Source organism: Babylonia areolata, chromosome 13 (genome assembly GCF_041734735.1).
Source record: "Babylonia areolata isolate BAREFJ2019XMU chromosome 13, ASM4173473v1, whole genome shotgun sequence".
Taxonomy (NCBI): Eukaryota; Metazoa; Mollusca; class Gastropoda; order Neogastropoda; family Buccinidae; genus Babylonia; species Babylonia areolata.
This window is the reverse complement of record NC_134888.1, coordinates 11,990,613-12,012,739: the sequence shown is the minus strand read 5'-3', so window position 1 is coordinate 12,012,739 and position 22,127 is coordinate 11,990,613. Positions and strand designations below refer to the sequence as shown.

At 42.0% G+C, this 22,127-nt stretch overlaps 1 protein-coding gene across 2 annotated transcripts in view; it reads right to left on the bottom strand.

Moving 5' to 3' along the window:
* The window catches only part of LOC143289059 (flavin-containing monooxygenase 5-like), an 89,451-nt gene that overhangs the window by 59,564 nt on the left and 7,760 nt on the right, over window positions 1-22,127 (bottom strand). For both annotated transcript variants that reach the window (XM_076597875.1, XM_076597876.1), the window contains 2 exons: window positions 4,087-4,256; window positions 3,330-3,485 (listed from right to left, as the gene is read on the bottom strand). In XM_076597875.1, coding sequence (XP_076453990.1) covers window positions 3,330-3,485; window positions 4,087-4,256 — 326 coding nt within the window. The remainder of the gene's footprint in view (window positions 1-3,329; window positions 3,486-4,086; window positions 4,257-22,127) is intronic.

The following is a 22,127-nucleotide window of genomic DNA, read 5'->3' as shown; positions in this document are numbered from 1 at the left end:
AGCCTGATGCCTTTGTTGTTCCACAGCCTGTTGTTGAGTCTGCCAAAGGCAGAGCTGGCCTTGGCGATGTGCAGTGTCACTTCTGCATCAAGGGCTCCGTTGCTGCATAGAGTGCTGCCCAGGTAGCAAAACTTGTCAACTGACTTGATCTCTGTGTCATCGATCTTGATTGCAGGTGGGGGGGAGGCACTGGCGTTCTGTGAGCCAGCTGGTTGGTACATGGACTCGGTCTTGCTGAGGCTGATGGCGAGTCCAAAGTGCCTTCAGAAGGTTGAGAACCTGTTCATAATGAACTGCATGTCCTCGTGGGTGTGTGCAGCAAGCGCACAGTCATCAGCGAAGAGGAACTCTCTCAACAGTGCCTCAAACCTGGACCTAGCCTGGAGTTGCCGCAAGTTGAAAAGTTTGCCATCTGTGTGAAACTGAATGTAGATGCCCCAGTCACAGTCTTAGAAGGCGTCAATCAGCATGGCAGAGAAGAGAATGAAGAACAGTGTGGGTGCCAGGACGCTGCCCTGCTTCACTCCATTTACCACAAGGAACGGATCCAACATGTCAGTATCTTCCTGTACTCTCGCCTGCTTGCCATCGTGGAATGACGCAATCAGCTGGATTAGGCTCTCTGGGCAACTGAACTTTAGGAGGATCTTCCACAGACCACAGCGGTTCACTGTGTCGAAGGCCTTAGGTCTGCAAAGGCCATGTGGAGTTCCTTGTTATGCTCACGGCACTTCTCTTGCATCTGGCATACAGCAAACACCATGTTACATGTTCCCCTGCCTGAGCGGAAGCCGCACTGTGCTTCAGGGATGACTGTGTTGGAGACATTGTCAACCTGTCTGTTTAGTATGATGCGGGCAAAGATCTTGCCGGCGATGCAGAGGAGAGAGATTCCACGGTGGTTATTGCAGGATGTTTTGTCTCCCTTCCATTTGTAAATGTGGACAACTGAAGCATGCTTGAAATCCTGGGGGACCTCCCCTCTCTCCCAGATAGACTGGAACAGGGCGGTCAGCTTGTCTGTCAGCACCTCACCTCCATACTTGTAGATGTCGGCCTGGATTCCATCTGCTCCTGGTGCTTTTCCTGACGTTGTCAGCTTAAGGGCCTTCCGGGTCTCGACCTTGGTGGGAGGGGCAGCTAGCAAGTCATTGACTGGTAGCTGTGGGAGGGCTGCAATTACCTCATCAGATATGGACAAGTCCCTGTTGAGGAGGGTGTTGAAGTGCTCTGCCCAGCGGGCAAGGATGTCTTTCTTGTCTGTCAGGAGGGTGGTCTGGTCCAAGGCTCAGACAGGGGTTGATCCTGTGACTCTCGGCCCATACACAGCTCGGAGACCATCATGGAAGGTCTTTGTGTCGTGAGCATCAGCAGCAGACTGAAACTCTACAAACTTTCTCTTCCACCAGGTGTTCTTCATCTCACGCAGTCTCTTCTGTAAGAGTTGCTTGCTTTTCAAGTACTGGTTCTTCTTCCTCTGACAGTCTTTATCGAAAATGTGATCCCGATGCCGTATATGCAGTGTGTTCAGGAGCTTGGAGATTCCAAAGTCATTCTTGTCAAACCAGTCTTTGTGGCTCCTCTGTACAAAGCCGAGTGTGTCAGCTGCTGCTGTGTACACAGCATCTCTAAAGGTGCTCCATACCTCTTCTACATTAGTCGATGCAGGAATTTCTTGGAGAGCTGCTTGGATTTGCTGCTGCAGCATGCCCTTCATGATAGGGAGGTGGTGGATGTTCAGCTTCCTATGGGGTTTCTGCTGGGCTGGTTGGAGCTTGCGTGCAAGTCTGATGTTCATCTTGCTGCGTACCAGGCGATGGTCCGACCAACAGACTGCTCCTCTCATGCAGCATGTAATGGAAACATCGCTTCTGTCCCTCTGCCGGACAATCACATAGTCCAGCATGTGCCACTGCTTGGAGCGGGGCTGTGTCCAAATGTTCTTGTACTTGTCCGCTTGTTGGAAGAGGGTGTTGGTGATGGTCAGTCCAGGCTGCGCGCAAAACGAGAGCAAAAGCAGTCCATTAGAGTTGTACTTGCCAGTACTGTGCTGTCCTAGGACTTTTGGCCATGAGGTAAAGTCCACGCCGACGTGGGCATTGAACTCCCCAAGGATGATCAGCCTGGTCTACCGCTGAAATGGTGCGGCTGAGCTCCTCATAGAAAACTTCTTTGATGTCATCAGGGTTGGTCACTGTCGGGCATAGCAGCTGATGACTGCAGAGAAGCGATCCTCGGACAGCTTCAGATGCAGGGTCATCAGCCTATTGTTTATCCCACATGGAAGGCTGTCAAGCTGTCGTGCAAGTTTGGTTTGTATGGCAAAGCCCACACCTGAGGTTCTTGGGGTGCCATCTGGCTTCCCTATGCAGTAGAAGGTGTAGCCCCCTCCAACTTCCTCCAGCTGGCTTTCACCGGTAAACCTGGTTTCGCTCAGGGCTGCTATGTCCACCTGGTTGCAATCAAGCATTCAAGCAATGAGCGCTGTACGCCTTTGTGGTCTGTCGTCTCTGTCCAAAAGGGTGCGAACATTCCAGGCACCCAGAGTTAGGGCATGACTCCTGGTTCTTTTCTTCTGTTTTCGACCGCTACTGTTGGATGTCCAAGTAGGTGCGGTTTCCTACTAGGTACAAGGTGAGGCAGGCTTTGTTTTGGGATCCTTTTATCTCCCCTTCCCCGTGTGGGGAGAGCAGTGCTGTCCCTAATAAAGGCTGCTCTGATGCTGTGGGAGGATATGGGCGCCGCATCTACCCCAGTCTATGGCGGACGACCATCACCCCACAGCTGCCTGCGTGCAGAGTTGTGACTAGGAACTGCCAGCAGCATCCTCTGCCTATCCCCGTTACCAATTCTCCATCGCCGCAGGGCTTGGGAAAGCTGGGTGTTGAAGGGCTAGCTCGTCGTTCTGACATTAGCCTGGTTGCCTTACCAGCACAGGTGACTTTTTTTTAGTGAAGGGGAGTTGTGCAGTCCCTTTCCCACTCTCTTGCTTACTGATGCTCAGAGTCCCACAGGTGCAGATACTGCCACGTGTAGAATGGCCTCGGCAGGTGCAGGTTTTTTCTTCAGAGTTCCATCTACTAGGAGGACTTCCAGCCAATGATAAGAGCTCCCCCTGCCCTTTGGTCATCTTCTTCCGCCTTTACAGCCGCTGGGAAAGGTTTCCTTCTCTGCCTAGTCCGTTGTTGGGAGACACATGCAGCAGGTAGTACTGGGTACTAGTAGCAAGGGCTATGCCCCTGACCTGACACCTTGTTGAATGTAAATTAATATGCAACAGTACAACAGAGCCAACACACCCATGCACACAAACAGTGTCAGAACCACACCTTTAAAAGTTTCCTCTCCAGGAAAGGAGGGGTAGCTGGGTTTGGCATGGTGGCCAGAAGCGACAGCCAGGAAACGGCATTGGATGACCTTTGTCTCCCCACACAGAGTTTGTCCATCCTCCTCCACCCTGTCCACTACCACCTCCCACTTCTCTTCTGTCAAACACAGTGAATTCTAATTCAGGATAAGGTAAACATCACCTCTGATTTTTTCTTCTTTTTCCCCCCCTCTTCTTTTTAATGATCTATTCATTTTTTGCATGAGTGTATGCTTGTATGTTTCCTTATAAAGACTTAGAAATATGTTTTTGTTCAAATGGGCTTTTGTCTTTGGAACAAACATGCTGGACCTCAATGTTTTGACAACTTCAAAGCAGACCTTTGCCTTGAATGTTCTGAAAAATGTCAACTTGTCTCCATGATAGGCCTTTCATATACTGAAGGGGCTGCATTGAAAAGATCAGAAGGTATCCAGATCTGTCTTTACTGCAAATGTAAAATCAATCATTGATTATAAGATGGGGTAACTAAGTTGTCTGGCTGCCTCTCCTCTTCTGTTATAAACAGATACTGAACATTCTTATATAGTCTTTTTTACAGTCTCCAAATACAACTTCCTATTATAAGGGTAAAGATCACATTTTCCTTTCTCATTTGCATGTATAGGAGTGGCAATAACTGAGTACGAGGCCAAAAATATATGGGTTTGACATTTCTCCACACACACACACACACACCAATCATATGATACACTGACCTTTTTGTGTGACTCTGATAACTTTAGTGTAAAAGCGAATGATGTCTTGCAGACCGAAATGCTGTGCATAATCCACAATGTACTGGGCCATCTCTGAGTGGTGAGGGTAGTCAGTAACATGATCAGGAAATGGGTAATCAGAAAAACAGTAGTTGTACTTGGAAACATTGCTGAAAAGGACACAAACATTTATATTCTTGAAAACAAAACTTTCAAAAATTTGGAAAATCACTGTAAAGACAACAAGAAAGGCAAGGCCTTCAAGACTCACTTGTGATACACTTTAAAAAAAATCCAAGTTTTTATGTATTGAGTATAATGCATTTACTGTTATATTTATATTTTTTGTATTCTCTAAACTTGGCACTTTGATCTGATATTCGACCCAACAAAGGATCTGTCATTATTATTTTTTGTTCAAACAGGAACTTCTTTTGCTAAGCATGGAAGTTTTATTTATTGCAAACATTTTGTTGTAGATTGCAGAACAAGGGAAATTACTCTGCTGGGGAACTTAGTTTGCTTTAAACTGATCTTTCTCATCTTAAACATTACATTTTGAAATTATACTCAATACATAAAAAGCTTGGATTTAAAAAAAAAAGTGCATCACAAGTGAGTCTTGAAGGCCTTGCCTCTCTTGTTTCAAAATGTAATGTTTAATATGAGAAAGATCAGTTTAAAGCAAATTAACTCCACTAGCATTACATAGTAATTTCCCTTTTTTACTATCTGCACCAAAACGTTTGCAAAATAAATAAAACTTCCATGCTTAGCAAAAGAAGTTCCTGTTTGAACAAAAAATGATAATAATGACTGCTCTAGCTGTTGGGTCAGAATATCAGATCAAAGTGCCAAGTTTAGAGAATACAAAAAATATAAATATAACAGTAAATGCAGTTTGCATATAATTAGGCTTCATTCTTTATTTTTTTGTGCCAATCCCAGAAGCGCAATATTGTTTTAAACAAGATGACTGGAAAGAACTGGATTTTTCCTATTTTTATGCCAAATTTGGTGTCAACTGACAAAGTAGTTGTAGAGAAAATGTCAATGTTAAAGTTTACCACGGACACACAGACACACACACACAGACAACCGAACACCGGGTTAAAACATAGACTCACTTTGTTTACACAAGTGAGTCAAAAACAAAACAAAATTCTAAAACACCAATCATGTTTCTTGGAAACAATACTGTATATAAATATTGTTTCCAATAAACAGTACTTTAACCTTCTCAGTCTTTCTCAGCAAAAGAGATGAAAAGACAAGTTTGAAGAGGGGAACCATCCAAGATGTTTTAAGAAACACAACTGAAAATGCAAATATATGATGGTGAAGCCATTTCTTCAAGCTCATGGGATAAAAATTCAATTCATCTTGACTGTAAATCTGCAGTCAGTGGAAACAATATCTAAGTATGCCTTAAGAAATATAACCAGGACATTCTGGGTGCTTTGACTAACTATGCTTATCACTGTTTAGTAAAGTGTGATGTGGCAATGAAATAAAGCTGAGCACACTCTTCAATGTTTGTGATGTGTTTGTACTAAGGTAAAGGGCAACACAGTCACCCTTCATAGTCCATAATTTCTGATAGATGTTTTTAAAGACTTGTACACCCATCAGCAAAAAATCAAACACACATACATACACTAACTGTGGTCTTGTGGTAATGTGGTCAACTAGCAAGCCAGTGTCCACAGATTTGAGTCCCATATAAGGACCAGGGTTTTTATTCTCCTCTCCACTTGACCTTGAGGGGTGGTCTGGGTGCTATTTATGTGGATGAGGCAATAAACTGAAGTCCAGTGTGCAGCGCACATAAAACAACCAACAACAACAAAAAGTTGTCCCATGAGAAATTATATAGAAAAATTCATGTTGATGAGCAAAAACAAATACACTCACAAACTCTGACAGAAGAACAAGAAAGAAAGAAAGAAAGAAAAAGCTTGGTGCTGTACTGTGGCAACACGCTTTCACTGGGAAGAGCAGCCCACATTTAGAACAGACCAATCTGTTGTAGCAAAAAGTAATACAATACAAAACACATACAGACACAAACATACAGATTTTTATACATTTATACGGAAATGCCCTGACAGTTATATTTGGCCTCTGGTTATATAAACTCTCCACACAATGCTTTCACGCTTTCTCTGGTTCTTCACCTTTCTGATCTCTTCACTGTTTACAGTCCAACAAGACAACAACATTCATCATCAGACATTGCATTCTCCAAATTCGCTCTGTTATGACCAAGTGCTGGCATCAAAATGGCAGAGGGAGAGATCGCGGAGGATGTGGAAATCAAGGCCATGGCTGTCCTAAGAGCTGCAGGGGCCAAGGTCAAGATCAGTGACATTGCTGCCTGTCACAAAGCTGGGAAGCCCAAGAATGGATCCAGGCCCGTGCTAGTCAAGTTCGTATCCAGGTGGAATAGGCAGGAGGTAACGAAGTTGAAGAAGAACCTTAATGGCAAGGACAGATATAGTTCCGTCAGCATCAAAGATGACCCGACTCCACCGTGTGCCAGACTGTTGGGATATGTGAAGAGTCTACCCACTGCAAACAGGGTGTGGACATCCGAGGGCAAGATCTTCTAGCGAAACAAGTTGCCACCTGGTCTGGCCCCGAGGATCGTCCCAAGCCCAGCTGACCTGTTCAAAGTGGGTGTGGACGATATTGACTATTCAAGGCTGGGTCTGTCCCATCTGCTGTTTGCTGGTCAGGCTGTGAAGAAGGAGATTCAGAGGAGGAGTAGCAGTGCCCCGGGGGTACAGGTATGCAGCCATTTACTTTTCATGTTCCTCTTGTAAAAAAAACAACAACAGTTTTCATTCGCTTAATTTGAGTTGTGGAAGATTTCATACCACACACAGTTTTAAAAGTGATAGTTGGGACAAAGATGAAAAGGAATTTGGTCATGATAATGACCATGTTGATGATTGTAATAATGATTGTATTGATGAATGTGTTGTTAGCGGTGTTGATGATTGTGATGACTGTGTCAATGGCAGTGTCAGCGATTGTGTCAATGACTGTAGTTTTTGTCAGTGGTGGAGTTGATGATTGTGTCAATGGTAGTGTTGATGACTGTGATGATGATGCTGATGACTGAATAGCAGAGTTAATTGTGTCAATGGAGGTGGTGATGACTGTAATGATTGCGTCAAAGGTGATGTTGTGGATTGTGTCAGTGGTGTTCAAGATGCTTGTGATGATTGTGTCAATGGCTGTATTGATGACTTTGATGACTGTGCCACTGGTGATGCTGAGGGTTATGGTGGTTGGGTCAGAAGTGGTGCCAGTGGCTGTGGTGATGACTGAGTCTATGGTGGTGTTGATGACTGTGTTGACTGTGCCAATGTCAGTGTTAATGTTCATGATTGCATGAACGGTACTATTAATCAGATTGACAATTGTACTAATGGTCGTGTTGTTGTGTCTATAGTGGTGTTGATGATTGCACCAATGGCAGTGTTGATGACTGTGTCAATGGCAATGTTGATACCATGATGATTTTATCGATGGTGGAGTTGATGATTGTGTCAATGATGGTGTTCAGGATTGTGTCAGTGGCATTGTTAATGATTGTGTCAATGGCTGTGTTGATGACTTTGATGATTGTGCTATTGGTGATATTGATAGCTATGGTGATTGGGTCAGAAGTGGTGGTGATAATTGTGTCACTGTCAACACTGATGTTGGTAGTGGTGTTGATGATTATGTTGATGATAACTGTGTCAAAGATGGTGCTGATATTTGTATCAGTGGCGGTGTTGATAACTATGTTAATGGCGGTGTTGATGATTGTACTGATTGTGTCAAAAAGTGTTGATGATCATGGCGGTGTTGATGGTTATGGTGGATGTGTCAGTGGTGGTGTTGATGATTTTGCCAACAGCAGTGTAAATTGTTGTGATAATTGTGTCAACAGCAATGTTGATGATCATGATGATTGTGTTCATGGTGGTGGTGTTGATTGCAATGATTGTGCAAATGGCAAGGTTAATAATCATGATTGTGTTGATGGTCATGTAAATGACTGTGAAAATTGTGTCAATGGTGGTGTTGATGACTGTGACGATTGTGTCTGAAATTGTACTGAGGATCAAGGCGATTGTATCAATAGTGGTGTGGATGGTCATGTTGATTGTATCTTTGGTGGTGCTGATGTTTGTTGATGATTGCTCTTGACAGCAGTGTTGATAACTGTGATGGTTGTGTCAATGGTGGTGTTGATAATCAAGACAATTGTGTTGGTGATTGTGATGATTGCATCAGCTGCAGTTTTGACAACCACACAGACTATCTATCGATTGTGATGTTGATAATTATGATTGGCTTGATGGTAGTGTTGATAAATGTGATGATTCTGTTGGTGGCAGTGTTGATGTCTGTGACGATTGTATCAATGGTTATGTAGTTGATCATGATTATTGTATCAATGGTGATGTTTATCATGATTTTTGTTAGTGGTATTGGTAACTGTGATAGTTGTGTCACTTGTGGTGTCAGTGACCATAATGGTCATGTCTATGGCAGTATTGATGACTGTGATGATTATCATTATGCCAGTGGTGGTGGTGATAATTATTATGATAGTGTCAATGGAGATATTGATGACTGTGATGACTATGCCAATGGTGTTGTTGGTAATGGTGATGATTGTGTCAGTGGTGATGTTGATGATGATGAAGATTTTGTCAGTAGCAGTGTGGATGACTGTGATGATTATCGCAATGGCAGTGTTGATTATGTCAATGGTGGTGTGGATGCTTGTGATAAGTAAGCCAATGGTGGTGCTGATGCTGAAACTGAAGAAGGCAAAACTGCATATGTCAGAAAACATGCATTTCTGTGTCTCTTTTTACCATTACATATTGAATATCCTTTATATGTATGTGTTACGTCAGCGTCTTTAGTGTGAATTCCTCAATGGAGGCTCCGTCACATGCTCCCTCTCTAAATTACAACTGCATGCTCACACTTCTGAGGTGCATCACAAGCACACCAACGATGTTCATTCTCTCACATGGACGAACACATGCATGCACATACAAATCAACACAAACATGCACATGCATGCACATTCATTTGCATGTATACACACATTCACACACACAAACAACTTTAACAACAAGAACACACAAACACACCGCATCTATGAGAGCGCATTTACATCAAACGACACACAGTCACTGGAACACATCACAATTGGTTTGAGTACCACAGCATGTGATACAGTGTTCAAAGACAGATCTGTGTGGGGTAAATAAGTGCAGGCACATGTATGCATGATCACATGTATGGATGGGCTATTCACATGACCATATATATTGAAACAAAGAGGCAAGTTGAATCACTTGCATAAAAGCTTATTACGTTCATTTGTCATTTGTGAACTCCATGTCATTTCGTATACACCAATCCATCTACATATACACAACAAACATAATAAGGAACCAGTCCATTCCATGCTTCTAAATTTATCACAAATTTCCTAGATCCGTACACACACCTATGATGTAGGGCAAGGTTTAGTTCCTCTAGAAAAGTAAGCATGGGTCCCTGGAGACTCACAACGTACGGCAAGGCTTTATTCCTTCAGAGAAAGGCATGGGTCCCTGGAGACCCACAATGTATGGTAAGGGGAACTCACAACGTACGGCAAGGCTTTATTCCTTCAGAAAAATGAATGTGTTTCTGTATAAATGGTTTTCTTTATAAGGGAAATAAAAAAAAAAAACATGGAGAAGCTTTTTTTTTTTTAATTAGCTTTTTAAAACATACATTTCTTCAAAAGTGGGTTTTTGTGGATATTAGTCCTTTGGAACTGTAAAACAACCCACCCCCTCCACACAGCTCCTACTCACCTTCTCCTTCCAAAGGTTCCTAGCCATCAGTCTTCCAACCCACCATTTGTCCACCCCTGATGCTTCACTTGTCCCTTCACTCACTCCCACCTCCCTCCACCCACACACCCATAACATCTACTACCCTAACCCTGATTATCCGCCCGACTATCAGTTTCATTGTAGAGATTCTAGGATAATGTCTATGCTCCCCATATCTATAATCCCCCAGTTCTACATCCCAGTATTTGAATTTGTATTTCTTTTTATCACAACAGATTTCTCTCTGTGAAATTTGGGCAGCTCTACCCAGGGAGAGCGTGTCGCTACACTACAGCGCCACTCTTTTTTTTTTTTTTTTTTAGTATTTTTTCCTGCGTGCAGTTTTTATTTGTTTTTCCTATTGAAGTGGATTTTTCTACAGAATTTTGCCAGGAACAACACTTTTGTTGCCATGGGTTCTATTATGTGCACTAAGTGCATGCTGCACATGGGACCTCGATTTATCGTCTCATTTGAATGACTAGCATCCACACCACCAATCAAGGTCTAATGGAGGGGGAGAAAATATCGGCGGCTGAGCCGTGATTTGAACCAGTGCTCTCAGATTCTCTCGCTTCCTAGGTGGACGCGTTACCTCTACGCCATCACTCCACATAAGTAGGTTTAAGTTCCCCCCAGGTCTATACCTGTTTCATCATACACATTTGGGTAATGGTCAGGTAGTGGCTGGTCAGCAGTGGTAAGCGATCAAAGCATATGAAAAAGTGCTGATATTGCATAAGAAAGAACACATAATGCAAAACAGATGTTAACATGACTCAAGCTGCATACTTTTGACTAGTAGTCAGAACTGGTCAATGAATCATCAAACCAAGTAGTCTTAATTTTACATACATAAAAAACATGTCAAAATGCCCACATTCTGTAAACTTTGGTATCATGATCAATAGTGGTCACTTTTGGTTAGCAGTGAAACACAGGAGTCAACAGTGGCGAGTTAAGTCAAATTCTGCCAAGAAGTCCCAATACACAGTAACTGTCACAAAATAATACACTCTGAACAGTTAGTGGTAAGTTGTGGTCAACAGTAGTGAGTACGCAGTCAAAAACTACCAAGGCATCATAATAAAACATGAACATGCAACTCCCCCCCCCCCCCCCCCGTCCCCCAACCGCCCCCCCCCCTCCCCCCCCCCCCCCCCCACACACACACACACATGCAATCTGACTGCTTTGCGAGGTAGTCAGTGTGATCAGTAATGGTCAACAATGATCAGCAGAATGTAATGGTCAGCTAATGGTCAAATTCTACCAAGAACTGTATAATCATCACAAAGAAGTGCAATCTAAACACAAAGGTCAGCAGTTGTCAACAGTGGTCAGGCAGTGGTCATAAAAACTCATCAAGACATCACAATGCAAAAATGTGACAAATAACACAGTCAGAGCACTAGGGTTGTGGTCAACAGTAGTCAATAATGACCATAGACCTGGGTGAACACTGACCTGAAGGACCACTGACCTGGTGGAGCAAAGACCTACAAAATGTAAATTTCAGGGAACATATAGAGCTGGGTGAACATAGAGATGACCTATAGATTTCCCTCCTCACTGTTTCTGATACACTAGACTTATATCTTTATTTACTTATCTATTCATTCTTTCATGCATTTCCTTCCACGAAATACCCCCCCCCCCCCCCCCCGCCCCCTCCTTCCCAGGACCCTGCCATGATGAGATTTTTCCGTAAATTTATGGAAATCTATAAATCTGTGAGACCCAATGTTCGATCCCAAGATCCATGTAAATACATTGTGAAAATACAGGGGCACATATATGTGTGATTGGTTCGTTTTCCGTTGATCGGTCTCCCGCGGCGATCCCTATCTCAAACGGTTTGGATTTTTAATCTTTTTAATCTTAATTCAATTCAAAATGGGGCGAAATTTATGCTTTTGAGAACCCGTTTGAAAACACGACTCAACGCCATAATTTTCTACACTTTGCGCGCATGAATCTGAATCTGAATTTAAAACACCCAAAAACGGAAAAGATCTTCAGTCCGTAGGGTAAAGGCTTGGAAACTGTACCTTCTCCTCAATCGTACCTTTAGCCATTTTCGATAACTCGGAAAGTATGCCGCGATCTGATCTGTCGTTCTTTAGGTTGTGACTTCACTGGTGCCCGCAGGCGTCACAAAATGGCGTGAACATTGCAGGAAGGAAAAGGGCAAGGTCTTTCGTTTCATCTCAGGTGGTTTTGTCCAACATCATGCTTAGAATTCCGTGTGACCCATGCAGTTAGTTGCTCTCGGATGATTGATGTGATGCGAATTATTGGAAACTGTAACACTGCAACCTGAGAAAAAAAAAAGAAAAATATAGTTCTGTCAGATGAGATGGCAACAGGCTGTTGGCTTGTTTTTGCAGAAAGTGGAATTTTAATATTGTACCATAAGTGTGCAATATTTGACCGGTGGTACAGTTCACGGCCGATCCAAGCTCGCACCCATCGCGCGCGCACAAACACACACACAATATGGAGAGAGAGAGAGAGAATGGTAAAAAACAAACATACTGGAACGGAATGAAAAATGGTTTATTGCCGGTGATTTTAATGCCCATTCCCCATTCGGTCTACCGAAACTAATTGTTCAACTGAATGGAAATAGCTGCAATATAATTTTGTTTTTCTTCTCACAGGTTAGAATAAAGTCATCAATAACAAGAAAAACACCCTAGGACGCACAAAAGTTTGGCATGTGGTCATAATTAACAAATTAAGTTTTCGAACGCTATGATTTGCTAAAATACTGACCGCTCTGACACGCTAAAGCGCCTCTGCCCAAGTCGAGAATTTTATGAGGTGTGTTGACACGGCGTGTAAACGGCGGCGTCCGCTACCCAGAAAAGCGTAGTTCTTATCATATCATTGCGCTTGCCGCGATATACCGACAGGCGTATACTCACTGGTAACCGACCTTGAAAAACTATGGCCAAACAAGAAATTCAAATCCCGCGGAATCGGCGGATCTCCCCGAAGAAGAAAAATGGACAGGAGTAACATGCTTTCTTGCATGTTTTCATTCTTTAACACAAACGAAATATGACCCAGCTCGCAATGTAACACATTAATTCTAAGTAATTATATTTTGATATCTCGATAGTCGATACGTAATTATGACGAAATTGTTAAAGTTAGTGGGAATGCTCATGTTTGACTCAACGTTCGTTGCTGGAGTTCTGGGTTTATTTTCTTTAACAACGTGGATCTGGAAATCTACCGATAAACGCTGATTATTTTTCCTTGCGAACTTATCAAACTGTGATTATTATTCTGGCTAATGTGTCTGTGTGTGTGTCTGTGTCTCTGTGTGTGTTAATGATAAATATGAGAATACAGAAGGTCAATATCACAATTTATTTTAACTGAAGAAGTAAAACTGAGGGCAATAAGATGGTCAGTTTACAGGTGAAAGAGCAGCAAAGTGCATCATTTGCTAAAAATTCCATAATAGTCAACCAACAGTGAAATTAGGTGAGACTGGATATAAGACTGTCAACGGGTACAGCACACAGTGTGGTGACATTTTAAAGTGTGCTGGACAGAGATTACATACAAAAGGCTGGTTTGTCTTTACAAATCAGAAAACAATTAGACGAAACAAAACGCCTGTACAGATGGCCATCCTGACGAGTTTCAGCCTGCCTATGATCCAAGGATCTACTGTCTGTTTTGTGGCTTCCCTGCTAATGTCCATAACTGGAGAAAAACACATAAAGTCTTCCCAGTAAAAACCAAACCACAAGATGGATTTCAGGCAGCCATTCTAGGTGTCTGAAAAGATCGAGATGACAACAGGGCAAAAACGGTATGACAGAATTTAGGCAGCAAGCAGGGAGGACCTTTTTCATAGGATGCTGTGTACCATATGATGTCTGCAGTGCCAGCCTCAGAACACAGGAACATTCCTGCTTGATTTACCGACACAAAAAAACCCAAACCGTCCCCGTCCTAGGAATGAGGATCCTTAACAAGCCAGGTTGCACACTTTCCTCAAAATATGTCAACATTTGGAGGTAAATAATGTTGAACAAGCCACGTTGTCTGATCTTGTATCCAAAACGCAGTTTTGCGGGGATATAGTTGATGCATACACTACAAAGCACATGTTAAAGAACAAACTTCCTGAACACGTTGAGGCAGATATTTTGATATTAAGATCAGGCAAAAATACCAATGTGGTAACTTAACCCTCAGAACAGCTTCATGGAAGATCCTCAACCTGTAGTTTGACACCACCCAGACAGAAGATTCAAAGGCAAAAAATTTCGGAATCGAAACAGCAGCAAAACTTAACAGAAGGGATACAAAATAGAGGTTTTGCCACCAATTAAGTGTATCCAGGATCACAAAACATGAAGTCTATTCCAGGGAACATGAATTTAGCCCTCCGTCATTGTTTGTTATGACTATGGGACTGATCCGTCCACAAAAGACATGGCCCATCTTTGTCGGTCAGGGCGTGTTGTTTGAACCAGTCAACTTCAAAACAAACGTCGCTTTATCATAAAAAAGGAGAATTTCTGGCAAACCTTGTGAACAAGCTGAGGCTCATAACTGTGCTTTGTGAGATGTTTGTGGCAAATGGACACCCAGCACTTCACAGCCAAATTGATGCAGACGCCCTGATCGTTGAAAATGTTGAAACTGCCATCAGACATACAGCTGATCATCCTGTTGTGGTCATTGGAGAAGACACTGACCTGCTGATTTTGCTCTGATACCATGTCAGCCCAAATTTTCAGTTCAGGTTCTAAGTCAGAGATAAAGAAACGAGTGTGGGTCATCCAGAGGCTACAGCAGGCACTTGGAGAGGATATATGCCAGGCATTACTGTTTGTGCATGCCATCACATGATAATTATGCACAACCTCAAGGTTGTTTGGGATGGGAAAAAGCATACCCACACTAAGGGAGCTGAAGGCAGAAAACATCTTTCAGAAAGCGGCTGAAGTGTATTCCAAATAGTGGAAGGGGTGGTGTCTGCAAGCGAGATTGTCATCATCTTGTACAACGGAAAGTGGGTCTAATCACCCAGCTTTGTACAGGTCCACTCTCTGCCACCAACCAGTGACGCCAGCAAGTATCACGATATGTGGTCATATCTTCAAGTACCACAATGGGTGCACTGTGACTGCAACCTGAATCCAGAGGACAAGGGATGGCGTGAAAATGACGACCATCTTGAGCCTTTCATGGCTGACCCGCCTCCTGCTCCAGACACACTTAAGTAATTGGATACAGTTGCCAGTCAGTCATTCAAGGTGGTGGATCTGCAAGAAACATGGACTGGCTTGCTCTGTTACATGTGGTAACTGCCGCAGTGTTACTTATGCTAATTCTCCTGTGATTATCTATGGAGGAAGTGACAAAGGAATACCAGGGCAAACTGATCTTATGCTTACTGGTGACGGACACACAAATCAGTCTTTAACTGTTGTGACTTATGTTATGAATATGATTTAATTTTTCAAGGCTTTTCCAACGAGGTGCAACTTCTGCATATTCCCGCAAGAATTTGTAAAGTAGGTCATTTGTACAAGGTATCGTGTAATGTGACCTAATTTTCAGCTAATAGGACAGTGACCTGTGGGTCCTAGAGTTGATCTTCAGATTCTACAAACCATGTAGAGTAATATTCTGCAAAAGAAAATATATTGCAGCAAACTCTCCTGTGATATCTTTGGAGGAGCTGACCAAGGAATGCTCGGGCAAGCTGATCTTATGTTGACTGGTGACTGACACAAATAAGCCTTTTACTGTTGTAATTTATCTTATGAATATGGTTTGATGACAGATTTGACCGTAATTTTTCAAGACCTTTCCAACGAAGTGCAATTTCTGCATGTTCCCACAGGAATTTGTAAAGCTGGTCATTTGTACAGGGTATTGCGTAATGTGACCTAATTTTCAGCAACAAAGACAGAGACCTGTGCGTCCTAGGTTTGTTTTTCAGATTCTACAAACCATGTAGAGCTATATTCAGAAAAGAAAAAAAAATCTGGGAAAGACTGTAAAATGACCATCAACAATCGCTTTGCTGAAAATATAGTGCAAGACAGGATTCCAAACTTTCATTATAAAAAAGCTGACTGGACCAAATTCTAAAACATTCTTTCAGTTGCCATATGAAATGAAATGTTAAAACACTTACCTGAAACGTTCCTTAGATTTATACACAATCATATATTCATTGTTGTTGATCAAACGGAATGTTGCCGTCTTTATAGAAACAATCGATAGTGGTTTGTTTTTCAAACAAGACAATCCAAAAACTGATAGAAGGTAATTACAGGGTAACTGCTTTGACTTCCTATACTGGAAAGTTAATGGAAAATTTTATGCTTAACAGGTTCCTTCATTACCGTGAAAGAAATTCAATAAATCAAGCAGGCTTTAGATAAGGGAGAAGAGCGATACATTATTTAGTTGATATTACTACTACGACAAAATATCAATTTGTTCGAAGACAAAAAAAACGACACCAGAAACATATGATCAAGTATGGCAATCAAATGTAAACTAAAATCCATTTGTTATCATGATGCATATTTAACTAAACGGTAGCTTGTAAGTAATAAAGTAATCAAGACAAAGATGGGAAATACTAACTCTAACCCCAGATCACTTGGCATAAGAATCTCACAAAAATCAGTAATACTTTTGAACATCTTGACTTACGATCTATCACAGTCTTTATCAACTAATGTGAATGGGTACAGTTTGCAGACGATATCTGCTCATGGATGAAAATGACGAAGAAAAGACATACCCCTATTAGGTCAGTAAATCATACAAAGAAGCTATGCCAAGAAGAACTGAACTCCCCCAATCCACACAACGAAAGCAGACCATGCATGAGCATTCTTCAAGACTTTGAAGAGTTACTATCAGCAGGGTTGTCAAAGATGGATGCGCACCGATGCTGGCAGAAGAATTGTTCCAGAGAATGTTTCTGCACTTTTTGCGAAAGCTTACATGAAAGCAGCCACATTGAACAAGGCTGCAAGTAGGTTCTGATCCAGTGGTATCTCGCCAGAAAACCATACGTTTTTCGAGACCACGAGTTTGCAGCATGTGCAATGTCACTGAAAGAGATGGCTCGACACCCAGCAGGCCTAAGCCTACAACTCAAAAGTCAGGGAATGACTTTATCTCGGCGACTTCAGTTCTTTTCGACAGGAGGACTGTCGGCTAATCACACAACTGTTCCCACAGCATCTGATGGTACTTTTTCAGAAGTGTCGCAATAGACTTGGACAAGTGCCTCAAAGAAACAGACTGCCACTACAATGACCAATTCACCAAATCCGAGTTAAAAGGGAAATTCAAAGAACACACTGACATTCTTTTGATTTCGGCCAGAAAGCATTACAAATAAATGTATTGACAATTGTGGTTTGTAATCCACGAGAAAATCTCAGAAATTAAAAGCTAATTTCGAATTTGTTTCAACGATTGTTGTTTTTGTCTTTGTTCTGCGTTTGGTCCAGTATCCAATTACATGTGGTACCATTTCAAAACCAGTATTGGGATATTGCACCATTTGCTACAATTTGAATTTTTCTTCTTCAAATGTTGAAATCTAAAATTTCGCAAACGACGTCTCCGGCACCAATAGCCCAGTGCCTTGGCTATCACTTACCGATGAGAGATAAATATGTTGATTTGAATTCACAGTAAAATACATTATTCTTAGGGGGTTCAATATTCAGGTCTTTACCCTATTCTCCGTTTTATATACCCTGTAGTAAAGACGATTTTTGAGAAGAGAGTGTCTTCTCTGAGCACCAAAAATTCGGACACGTTTCCTAACCGTGCCGATCATGACAAAAGGCAATCTCTTCGTGGCACGCGTTGAGACCATTGTGAAACACACACACACACACTCAGACACACACACACACACACACACACACACACACATATATATATATATATATATATATATATATATATGTATGTATGTATGTATATATAAATGCGTGTGTTCGAATGCCCGCGCAAATTTTCATACATAATTTCATACACATAATTTTCATTGAACACACACACACACACAAACACACACACACACGTCTTTGATAGCTTTACCCTGCTTCGCGTCGGTGAAAGGCTGGTTGTCTCTTCAGACACATTCGCGCTCGTGCGCGGACAAATGCTCTCACATAAATTATGACGCAAGCACAGCCACACGCACACGTGCACACACACATGACGCACGCATAATGTGTTATGTACACACACATATACATACACACATGTATACATTCACGCGCCCACTCACACACACACACGCGCGCACACACACACACAACCTACTGTTGCAAACCGTATGTGGAAGTGTATCAAACTTCTTTCTTTTTTTTCTTTTTTTTTTTTTTTCAGGGGTGTGAGGGGGGATGATGATTTATTAACATTTTTTATACTGCCAGAGCCTAAAATTAAAGCTATTTAGGCAGTAACTGACCTGCATGCTATTTTTTTTTTTTTAAATGGATCATTATATACATGAACTAAATAAAAGATTTGCCTGGCAATGAAAATAAAGAACAAGAAAAATACAAAAGATCCGATACTGAAACATACATGTTAGTTCCGAAGTACACCGCATAAAACATGTCACAGTTAGATACAACATCACATACACTAGATTTGACACAAATAATCCAAACGGGGGCACTGCATAAAAACCTGTACGCAAGACAAAAGTTGGCAGGAATAAGTAAACCAAAAATACGACTATTAAAGAATATACAGTGAGATTACGATATCAATTTCAGGAGTAAAAATATCTGTATGTGTGCAGCCCAATGCAGTAAATAAAATGTCACTTTGTGAGAGAAAAAAAAAAAGCAAAAAAAAAAAAAAAAAAAAAAGCATCGGAGCCTGAGTAAAGTGGATAAAACGTGACCCATTTAATAAAATATTACAATGAGACTAAATGAACAATTACAATGTACGAGCATTCAAATCGCACATTATACATGTTAATGCAGATTTAAGGAAAAAGCAATGTAGGCTTATACTGAAACCATTATAAACCAGAATCCCGTCCCACCATCGCCCCAGCATCCCTAACGGCTCAAAGAGCAATGGAGGGGCGCCATCCAGGCCACTGGTAGCACCTTACAACTGCGAAGTTAATAGCATGCATAATCAATATATACATAAAAAGTATAAATTTACACAAGTTAAAAGAGGCATCCGGTCGTTAATGTACGAATCAAATGTACGCATTTATATGGATAAAAAATATAGAATATGTCTTTATTACCAAGTGTACCGGGGTCACAAGGAATATTGGGGGGAATAGTACATAACAAGGTACGAACATAAATCGATCGAAAATCATACACAAACACAGATACAGCGGAAATTAGGATACATACAAGTGCATATAAACTTGTGCATACTCACACACACGCACACACACACAATGTGCGCGCTCGCGCGCACGCGCGCGCGCACACACACACACACACACTCTCTCTCTCTCTCTCTTAGTCTCTCTAACTGACACACACACACATTTGAACAGAAGCCGCATATTACATGTGGATGGGGCTGATGACTAGATCTTCAGGTAGATGGTTGTTGATTGCACAAATCTAAGTTGTCGTACTGGATTTGTTCGAGAGACACGGCATTGACTGCTTTCGGGAAAAAGCTATCGACCTTGTTCGTCAGGGGACGTCTCTCTAAAAGTTAAAGTTGCGAGTTCGTCGATTGTCGTACTTGTGTAAATGCTTCACAATGGGTCTGGGGGAAAACGGGAGGAACGAAGTACTGTGTGTGCTGTTCGAACTTCAAAGGAAAAAAAGGTGACATCGCAACGAATACCAGCCACGAACCGATTGCATAGAGTGTGGCGAGCTCAGAATCACTTCGTGAACTGAACTGAAGCCAACTGAGGACCGCACCCTCAGTGGCGATGATATTCCTTCACATTTTACGAACAAGGTCTTCAAAACAAGCACGGTATGTGACATTTTGAATCGAATATTCATTTTCATGTTTCAAAATATATTTGTTTCAATTCAACAGCCAAGCCTAAGAATGTTTGGGTCTGATTTCTCAAAGACGGATGTTTATACTGTCTTCATTTCTCACACACGTATCTGCCTAATGTTTGAATCCAAAAGCACAATTTAACCTTTAAAACGAAGAATTACAGTACACCAGCTGGCCGGTTTTTTCAACTTCCAGTCACCAATGGTGTATCATTCAACTGGATTTGTGTGTGTGTGTGTGTGTGTGTGTGTTTGTGGTCACATTCTTAGCTGTGATTTTTATTCAGCACAGATATATACATCTCTGACACATAGTACAAAACTGACTAGGTGTACCCCTGAAACAAACACTACAAAGCATTTGCACTATACAACATTTGTCAGCGCATACTTCTTTCAAGTGGAAATGCTTGCACATTTTCAGAAAGTGCTGTAACAATGATACTGAGACAGTGAGATCCTTGCTACTTCCACAGACAGTGTGAATGTTTACACACACACACATAGATAGATAGATAGATAAGGCATAGTTATTGCTGCAAATTTAAACAACTCACTGGCTTGAGATTCTGCACATGCATAATGCAGTGGATAGATCTGACAGATTTTGGGGGTTGTGTGCAGTTTGGCTGAAAATGTGTAACTAAAACAAATGTCATAACATTCAAGCTATAATTATATATTTTCTTTTTTTGTCACAGCTGTCAGATGTGCAAGTCCAAGAAGACATCACTACTACTTCTGCATCAGCAGTGGAAACCAATGCTGCTGACAGTAAATTGAGTAATTTTCAAAATTTAACAAATTTGGAAGTGAAAGTATGTAATGATCTGACAGCTTTGCTTCCCCCTTTTCACCAATTTGACACTGATGACACAGTGAAAGATGACTTATTAGGGCCTTGAAGACTGTTTTGTCATAAAATTTAGACTGAAGGGGGCTTACAGTAGTGGGTGTCAATTTGTAGAGTGTGTGTGTGTTAGTTGAGAGCAGATTGATTCAGAAGGATCATTGGTATTGACAAATTGTGTAACACAGTCAGCTTATCATCTGTATAAGAGGTGTGTCTTGGATACTTGCGTTGTGGGTCACACACAGGAACTCAATGTTTCACAATACCCACGGGAAAGTCTCCAGACCCAGGGCAGAGATGTCTTCAGGGTGACTTGAACAGCCTACTCCTACAAACCCGCACACTGCAGAGATGCCTCTTGGCGGAGCAGGGTTTGGGTGGGTGATAGTCTAAGCACAGTCATGCAAGTGGCACCCTTCCAGGTGTTAACCCAATGGAGCTCAATCCTGAGAAACACCTCCCACTTTTTTCAAAATGAAGCTATAAGGCTGATCATTGGAACAGCAAAAGACACGCCCACAGAAACCATGCGATACCTGCTTGACCTTCCTTCAGTGCAGGCCAGAAACAAGTTAGAACAGGTCAAGACTTACTTCAAAGCATTAGAAAACCCTCAAAACCCACTGCATGACGCAGTCAAAGACCCAAAAGGCAGCCGTCTAGGATGAGGAAGATCATGGATGGGGCAAGCAGAAGACACAATCCAGCTAGTATGCCGACTACAAGACCTGAAAGAAACAAAAGAATGGGAGAAAAACCCCGAAAACCTCAACCATCTATTCAACACAGCCATTTCACCCACTCTAGTAAGACATTGTCGGGAATGGCCAGAGGGCAAAACTGATGCAGAAGTGAAGCTACTCATAGAAGAAAACAGTAAAGAAGAGGACATCATCATATACACAGATGGCTCAGTCACCAAAGACCAATCCGGTTGGGGATTCACTGCGAAACAAAATGGAAAAACAGTTAGGGAAGAGAATGCTGCCTACAAAGTCACAACCTCCAGCCTAACGATGGAAGTTGAAGCTGTGACACATGCCTTCCAATGGCTATCGTCCATCCATACGCCCGGAAACCAACATGCCATGATTCTAACCGACTCAATGAACCTCATACAGAAAATTGAAAACGGAATGGGAAGCCCAGAGTGGCATAAGGCAATGTGCAACTTTCAGATGAAAAAACTCACATGGTCATACTGCCCAGGACATGCAGGTGTTAAGGGAAATGAGCGAGCTGACA